The sequence below is a fragment of the Jaculus jaculus genome, chromosome 15 (genome assembly GCF_020740685.1).
Source record: "Jaculus jaculus isolate mJacJac1 chromosome 15, mJacJac1.mat.Y.cur, whole genome shotgun sequence".
NCBI classification, from domain to species: Eukaryota; Metazoa; Chordata; class Mammalia; order Rodentia; family Dipodidae; genus Jaculus; species Jaculus jaculus.
The window spans coordinates 41,116,115-41,124,907 of NC_059116.1; the positions used below are offsets into that span (position 1 = coordinate 41,116,115).

Consider the following 8,793-nt stretch of genomic DNA (forward strand, 5'->3'; position numbering starts at 1 on the left):
ACATATATTTTTACAGATCCTCGCTATCAAGGGTGGAATTGATTTCTTTGGAAATAGCATATGATACTATTTCAGAATTTGGTATACTTCTTATAAGTATCCTTAAGAAAATTATTAGAAGTCAGGACCTTTGATTTCAAGTGCCATCCCAACAGCAGAATCAAAATATGAAAAGTAATATCTGAAAATGAGTCTGAATACAGACAGAATTAAGCCCATCTGTTCCTAAGTACTGTAACCTCCCAAATGTCAAACACTAAAGGGAAGATAGAAGACAGACCAGCAAACAGATAAAGCATTAGCACAGAGTTTAGACATATAGATAGATAGATAGATAGATAGATAGATAGATAGATAGATAGATAGATAGATAGAGACGGACAGACAGACAGACAGACAGACAGACAGTGGGAAAATGGTTGTCTTATTTTAAGTGGATCAATTTGCACTGGGTTTTCTCAGAATGCTATAAGTAATATATGCCTAAGTTATTCCAAACAACATTTTACAAAGCGAGAAAATAGATTCTTGCATTTTACAGTCATTTACAGACATATCTCTCAGCCCACTCTCTTCTTTACCTGCCTCTATCAATCATGACTGATAACTCAAGTACATTTCTTACTTGTGTGGGTGATCAGTAGATTTATTCATTAGCAACTGTCAAGGATCTGTTTCAGGAGGCCTCTTGGTGTGCTTCTGAGCCCCCACAGAATAGCAGAGCTAATATCTAGTAGACCAACAGTTAAAATAATTGATGAGTGTGCGCTGAATCCTCATGAGAGAAGGGAGGAAGCCAGAAGGAGGGAGGGGAGGAGCGGCTGGAGGGAGGAGCTGAGGGCAGGTGCTGATTTCAGCCTTGTAGCGTCAGGATTGCGTCAATTCAGGCTTCATCCTCTTTGAGAATCTGGGAGACAAGCTTCCCAGAAGAGCCAAAGCGCGAACAGGGTGGTATATCGCTGCGCGAGGGTGAGGCTGACTTCTTCCTTGCCTTTCTGCTTGCTGGCGCAGGTCTGAGACTCTTCCCTTTCCCCACAGGGAGCCAGTCTTTGCCATCAGCACCGCGGACAACGCACAGGTCCAGGCCGGGCCGGTGGAGCCGGGCTTTGACTTTAGCACCGCGGACAGCGCACAAGTCCAGGCTAGGCAGGTGGATCCAGGCTTTGCCGTCAGCACCGCGGACAGAGCACGCAGCAAAAAAATAAAAATAAAAATAAAATGGCACCGATCACCGCCAGCCGTGAGGAATTTGGTGAGCAAGTTGATGAACTTAGGGCTGTGGCTATGGGCTTTTTTTCCCCACTAGATGTGGAATATGTATATATTTAAGTAGTTAATTTGAGAGGAAAACTAGAATAGCAGATGGTTAATTGTGCCTCACTGCCTTTTCTTGATATCCTCCTTAAAATGGCCTTTTTATTTTTAAGGGCAATTTTGCTTTCCAGAAGTTCCTGAATGTTCAGGCAGTCTCTGTAAACTGCAGCCTTCGTGAAGGAAAGGAAAAGGAATCTGTCGTTCGCATGTGCTTCATTTATTTCCTGGATGAATTTTATTTATATCTAAATCTTTTAGGAAGAGTCACATATGTCCATGGTTATGTAAGAGTCTGATATGATTTAAAACAACTTATGCATTGAGGACTTGAGATTGATATTCTATTACAGACTGTGCCTCACTTTTCTCTGCTATGCTTTCTTGTTTCCTTGAAATATGTGGTGAAGGAAAGACACAAGATTCTTATAGTTCGGTTACAGGGACTTTGGAAATGAAAGGGCTCAGCCCATGTTATGTCACTGGTGAGCTATCAAGCCCAGGGCTGGACAGTGAGCAAAAAACTGCTGGAAACTTGAATGTGGACTCCTGTTTTCTGCCTTTTTTTTTATTCCTAAACAAACATTTGGCCACTATGTATCCAATTATATCCCAAAATAAAATGGCCAGAATTTTATTTAAAAGAATTTTCTTTCTCAATTGGGGAAATTTTCGGAAGTTTGTTATTAAGAATGATTTCTCTAGATGTGTGGAAATTGCTGTTGGACTGAGCAAAATCACCATGATCTTCGCTCTTAAAAGCTAAACCTTCTGCCAGTAGTGAACACATCAGCAGCGTGTGATCCATGTATTTTGCTATTAGATATAAATATTAGAGATAATTGCTGACATTATGGTCGTATTGAGTTTTGCATACCCTTCCATGGTGGTCATGTCTAGTGTGATTTTTTTAAATAAATTCTTGATCTGAAGCAAGAAATTTTCTCTTACTCAGTCATCTTCAAAAGATGACTTGGAAAAAATTTCTTCTAATATATTGGTCTGCTCAGAAAAAGTCATTTTCTACTGCATCAATTGTTCTTATATCAGGAAATAATTACCTGTATCCATAAGCTTGATTTTGCTGTCTGGTCCTGTGATGTTAGAGTATAAAAGCAGGGGTTCTATTTTTTTCATAAAGACTTGACTGGAAAAGAGAACTGATACTAAGTTTAGCTGATTATCTTTAGATCTTGCCCCTCCTACCTACTTCTATTCTATTTCTTTAAAGTTCAAAGATTTACTTCATTCCTGCATGACTCAATTTATCATACATGCATTTAAACTATAGAATTTGAAAGTTTTTAACATTTTTTTCCTTTCTTGTCTTGCAATTCCATCTTATATCCTTTAAGGTTATGGAGTAGGTAGATAGGATATTTTGGGGTAAAAAAAGATAGCTATTAGTTTTATTTGTCTTAACCCTTTTCTGGGTAGGAATTTTTTAACTTTAGTATTCACTATTTGAAAAAAAGATGTGTTGAAATAAGACTGGATGTACATAGCTCTATATGAGTTATGCTCACTCTTGTTTAATTCCAATTTGGTGCACTATGTGCAGATGTGTCTTTATAGTTATTAATCATTTGTAGGTAAGTCTGTTTAGTTGTCAAATATAAGCATCATGTCACCTGATGCCAATGATTTCATGTATTCTTAGTAAAGGAAATAAAGACATTTTAATATGATTACCATTGGCACATGGAAATAGACCAAGAAAATCAGTTATGGATGTGGCTGAACTCTACATTACCTAGATTCACTTTTCTTCTGGAGGTGGGAGTGATGGTGCACTTATGGGCCTTGTAGTGTCTTATCCTACTTAGATTAATTTGTGCTTTGGACAAACCAGTCTTTGAAGAACTTTTTTTTAGCTTGAGGAATTTTATGTTCACAAACAAGACTGCAGCATTATGAGTTATATAACCTTAATAGAGCATATTTTTTGCTCTTTTTCTTAACTAGTTGTGCATTTTAATACTATATTCCATAATTGGGATGAAAAATTTTCATGACTCTGTGATAATAGGCAGTAGTTAAAATTGCTGCTAGAAATTTGGGCAAGTAAAGAGATATTATGCAAACATGATTTCTCAGGATTGGAAAGATGTTCTGTGATCTGAAGGATTTTTCACATTTGAAAAGTTGCAAATTGCTGGTTATATTAATAAAATTAGCACTGTCCCCTCCTGTTATAATTGATTTGTAATATCTGAGAAGGAAAGGATAGAGCAAGATTATTAAGGGTGCACCCACATTTGGCTCTAACCTGGTGTCATATTTTCATTTTATTTATGAGAAAATGTTGAAGTAAAGAAATTTTTAATCAAGAGGTATTGTTTCTAGTTTGTCATTCAAAGCATATATTTATACTTAAAGTTGGTGTAAATTTTGAACTCAATTCAAACCCAACATTGTGGAAAGTAATTGAATCTGGGCAAAATGCAGTCAGTGCCCAGTGCTCTAACATAAGTTCTAGTAGGTTTACATTTCCTGTTTGCTCTTTTAATGTGCATTGTTATTCACTTGGATTTCAGGTGAAATTCCCACTGTGGTGGGGATCTTCAGTGCATTCGGCCTTGTCTTCACAGTCTCTCTCTTTGCCTGGATCTGCTGCCAGAGACGCTCATCCAAGTCTAATAAGACCCCTCCATACAAGTTTGTGCACGTGCTTAAAGGAGTTGATATATATCCAGAAAACCTAAACAGTAAGAAGAAGTTTGGGGGAGATGACAAGCAGGAAGTGAAGAATAAAGCAGCTGTGCCAAAAAATTCACTACGTCTCGATCTTGAGCAGAGAGATCTCAATGGCAACTTTCCCAAGACAAATCTCAATGCTGGCAGCCCTTCTGGTCTGGAGAATGCGACCCCAAAAGTCTTTCCAGAAGGAGGAAAAGAGGGTCTTTCCCCTGACAGCTTAAAGTCAAACGTTTCCCTGACATCAGAAGAGAAGCAGGAGAAGCTGGGGACACTGTTTTTCTCCTTAGAGTACAACTTTGAGAGGAAAGCATTCATGGTCAACATCAGGGAGGCCCGAGGCTTGCCTGCCATGGATGAGCAGTCGATGACCTCTGACCCTTACATCAAGATGACGATCCTCCCAGAGAAGAAGCACAAAGTGAAAACCAGAGTGCTGAGAAAGAGCTTGGATCCTGCTTTTGATGAGACGTTCACGTTCTATGGCATTCCCTACACCCAGATGCAAGAGCTGTCTCTGCACTTCACAGTCTTGAGTTTTGATAGGTTTTCCAGAGATGATATCATTGGGGAAGTCTTCATTCCACTTTCAGGAATTGAATTATCCAATGGAAAAATTTTAATGAACAGGGAGATCACCAAGAGAAATTCTAGGGTAATTTGTTTTAATTACTTAAAGTATACATAATCTCTATGTAGGTTTTAGTACCTATGATATTTTCACTCAGATGATAAATATGTACATATTGCCCTTACTGTATTTAGTTTTGGTGAGTTATAACAAATAGAGAACAGAAGAAGAGAGCAAATAAAAGATGATTTAACCCAGGACTGAAATGTTGAAGTAATTTCAATGCTATAAAAGGGGCATACATTATGACATGTATACATCATTTGTTTAGAACATTGTTTTACCTTCTATTAGAAATATTTTGACCAACACTGCTACTTTAAAATTTATGTGAATATGTCTCAATTGTAAGCAAGTTAGTGAAGATATCTCAAGGTCAGCATAATTAAATTTGAAAACTAAAATTAACTCAATTCCCTTTGAGGATTTAACATTTAAATGGGCTTTTCATGGAATTTTTTGAAAGGTGGAGACAGTACATTGTGTTTAGTTATGAATACCCATATACTTACTTTATAAGGGATAGAAATTACTCTGTCTTCATTTTTTTTCACCATTTTGATAACTCAGGGATGATTAGAAAGCTAACAACTTACATTAACTACAAACTTAGTCCTATTCTCACTTTCCATTGATGCTAATAGTTGTATTTCAGAAGGTCTTGTGTTTATGATCGTGTAATTTAAGGAATATAACAATTATGCTATTCTGTATTATTTAAATCATGGTATTTTAGTAGTCAAAGTAACTTTAGAACTCTCTGTGATCATCCCCCTGTCTCGTGAGTGTAGCCATTAGTGAAAGTCAAGATTCAGAACTGAATAATTTGCACACATTGCTGATGGGATCGAAGATCTAGCTATCTGTACTCTTGTTCTCTTGGGAAACCTACAAGTACAGCTATTTTGTGTGACCTGTTGAGTAAACATGTTGTAGATATATGAGGTCTTCCTGAGCCATCATTCTTAATGATAACCAAGCCCCACATTATCATTCTGTTATTTACAGTTAAAACTTTTATTTTGAATTATTAGTTAATATCTTAATATAAAAATAAATATAAGTAGCCTGCAAGGAATTAATCTATGACACTGCCTAAAAACAATGTAGTAAGATTTCTGAGTCATTTCTTTCTAGCAGTTAAACTGAATGTTTTATTTAGATTGAAAGAAGAGTTGCAACAGGGTGGGGCACTAATTGTAACTCCATTATTCCCTTGGCCCAGGACATTGATGGCAGATAGAATAAATCTTCCTTGATCTGAATTCAAATCCCAATAATGTCAGTACTAAAACTATAAAATCAGACCAAGATCTTTGAACCATGTGATCTTATACTTAAGTTCAAAGGAGGATGTGCTTTATTAATATTTATAAGTTCAAATATCAAGTATGTAATCAAATAGTACAAGTCAAAATATTTTCTTCGGGAGTTATAGGAATTTTCAAAAGCCTGTGTAACTGTTGGGTGTGGTCAGCTTCTTGCAAATTTAGTATTTGTAGTATCTAAATAGACCACAAGGTGGCAGGCAATGGTTTAAGCCAACATGGCTCAGCATAAAAGCATTTCCTCAGATTCCGTAACTTATAAAAATAAAAATAAAAACTGGGTGTGGTGACATGTTTATTTAATCCTAGCACTGGGGTGACAGATATAGGAGGATCAAAGTGTGTTTGAAGCTACCCTGCGACTACATAGTGAATTCCAGGTCATCCTGGTCTAGAGAGAGACCTTACCTTAAAAATAAAATGAAATAAAATAAAATGAAAATGAAAAAAGGAACATTACATTTAATAGCTTACACTATTATGATGTTGTGCATTTCTGGTGAAATAACAATGTTACAAACTAAATGAATACTAAAAAAAAATATATTTAAGCTGCATTTTCTGTTTAGAAGTCTTCTGGACGGGGTGAATTACTGATCTCTCTTTGCTACCAGTCTACCACAAACACACTCACTGTGGTTGTCTTAAAAGCTCGACACCTGCCTAAATCTGATGTGTCTGGACTCTCAGGTAAGATTTCTTCTGAAATACTCAACTCCTTCTATAAGTGGCTCAAGTATTTAATAACAGTTATCAAGGAACTCTGAACTCTGAGTTTTTATTTTTACTCAGACTCATAATTACAAGTTGTGGGATTCTTTTTTTCTTCACTTTGTGAGAACTAATCTAAGTCAAGTCTGCAAATAGGAAGCAGGAGTCCAGTGGTGGGGAGGCCTCTGAGTTAACAATGACCATTGAGAGGTGACGAGCATGACCCAGACACAGATGCAGAAATGCTCAGATTAGTTCTGAATTTTAGTATCATGCAAGCCTATCCATCCTTTTAGTGCTATTTTTTCTCCTAAGAGTTTTTGTAGCTACTGTAAGAATTTCTCCTTTATTATGTCATTAATTTATTTTTTTTTTCAGAAACAAAACATGTTTTTTTTCCTTTTTACAAAGCATCTTGAGAAAGAACATGAGCCATGTGTTCAAATGATATGAATTCAAATCCTCACAGTTAGTTAAATTTCTTGGAGAGTATACTGAAATGTGTTTTAGGTTCTATGCAAATTGTCTATAAAAATACCTTGAGGGGCACTTTGGAGATTGGCAATGTGTATTTTGTTACAGAATCAACTATTATACATTCATTTATTTGGTGATGGAAATTGAAAATATGGTCTTTAACCTTTAGATCAGAATAGCATAATGAATGTATATAATGCAAGTTAAAAAGACAAAAGCAATGCAATTCAATGTGTGATGAGGTTATATGACCTCAAACTCACAGTATGTGCACCAGAGAAAGGTCAGCTCCGGAACTCTGAAGGGAAATCCTGCCACTGCTTCATGAGCTTTGGAGAAGGCAAAACCCAGGAGATAAGCACTGTAGTGCCCAGTGCCCATCCTCCCACCCAGACACAGACTGGCTCCTGAGTGTAGAGATCTGTGTGGGCAGATTTTGGGTCATGTTTTCCTGACTTCTCATTTCCTGGAATGGGTTATTAGTAATCATTATGTGTCCACACAGTGTTCTGTTTTCTTCTCTTTACTTCTCATGTCCTCCTGCCAACATTATTCCTCCCATAGATCTGCCTTAGAGCAGGGTTCCTGGTACATTCTCCCTTATTTTCATTTTTGTTAATAAGAGAAAAGTTTAATGTATCCACAATTCCCATTGTCTAGATTAATTTCCACTGCAGTGGCATTGCACTGGCATTTTGTGCAATCAAGGATTCCATTTCTGGAGGCCATTGCTATATCTGATTCATGTTGTATGCCCTTGTAGATCCCTACGTCAAAGTGAACCTGTACCATGCCAAAAAAAGGATCTCCAAGAAGAAGACTCATGTGAAGAAATGCACACCCAATGCTGTGTTCAATGAACTGTTTGTCTTTGATATTCCTTGTGAAGGTCTTGAAGAAATAAGCGTTGAATTTCTGGTTCTGGATTCTGAACGGGGGTCGCGGAATGAGGTGATTGGGCGTTTGGTCCTGGGGGCAGCTGCAGAAGGAACCGGTGGGGAGCACTGGAAAGAGATTTGTGACTTCCCCAGGAGACAAATTGCCAAGTGGCATGTGCTCTCTGATGGTTAGCTCCCTGGCCACGAGTTGGAACTTCAGGATTTTTACTAAGTGAGGAGGGATTTTCTTTCTTATATGTGATTGTAAGTTTAAAACACAACAATCTACCTTTTTTTTCTTGTTTGGTTAGAAGTGGATTGAATTAGTAGACCAGAAAATAGATGTGAATGTGTATCATGATGATTTCCCCCTTTATTAGAGGAGTTGGATACATTTTCATAAGTTTTACTGTCCCCTGTGTAAGACATGGGGGCAGCCATATCTTTTAGGAGAATTTCAGCTCAATCCCAAGTCACAGATGTGCTTTGTAGGTGATGATAAAATTGTCCTGTGTCACCAGAAATTCAGGTGATGGTCAAAAATTAGAGTACACCTTCCCGTATGAAAATTCATACATGTTTCTTCAGGTTGGGGCGATAAGATTTTCTTTACATCCAAAGATCTTGAAGAAATGTCCTCCAGTTTATTTTTATTAATTATGTCATGTGCAAATGATTGTTCTGTATCTGAAAACATCTGGTCACTAATAATTGGTTTATATTTGATATGGTTTTATCATAAAAGGACTAACAGGTTCAT

The 8,793-nt window shown here is 37.1% G+C and overlaps 1 protein-coding gene across 2 annotated transcripts; it reads left to right on the forward strand.

The window, feature by feature from the left end:
- Positions 1-870: 870 nt before the first annotated feature.
- Syt4 (synaptotagmin 4) lies at positions 871-8,585 on the forward strand. Of its 2 annotated transcripts, none has more exons than XM_045134599.1 (4): positions 871-1,252; positions 3,849-4,663; positions 6,540-6,657; positions 7,919-8,585. In XM_045134599.1, exons 1-4 carry the CDS (start codon positions 1,219-1,221, stop codon positions 8,224-8,226), a joined length of 1,275 nt encoding a protein of 424 aa, XP_044990534.1. In that variant the 5' UTR covers positions 871-1,218; the 3' UTR covers positions 8,227-8,585. The 2 variants fall into 2 exon arrangements, with proteins under 2 accessions (XP_044990534.1, XP_004665902.2); XM_004665845.3 differs by having other exon boundaries at positions 877-1,252; positions 6,537-6,657.
- The last annotated feature ends 208 nt before the right edge of the window (positions 8,586-8,793 follow it).

Bases quoted from the DNA above. Each gene is read 5' to 3' on its own strand.
- Syt4 (XM_004665845.3), top strand. From the start codon at position 1,219: ATGGCACCGATCACCGCCAGCCGTGAGGAATTTG. The intron at 4,664-6,536 runs GTAATTTGTTTT...TTTTCTGTTTAG, and splicing joins TCACCAAGAGAAATTCTAGG to AAGTCTTCTGGACGGGGTGA. The intron at 6,658-7,918 runs GTAAGATTTCTT...ATGCCCTTGTAG, and splicing joins TGATGTGTCTGGACTCTCAG to ATCCCTACGTCAAAGTGAAC.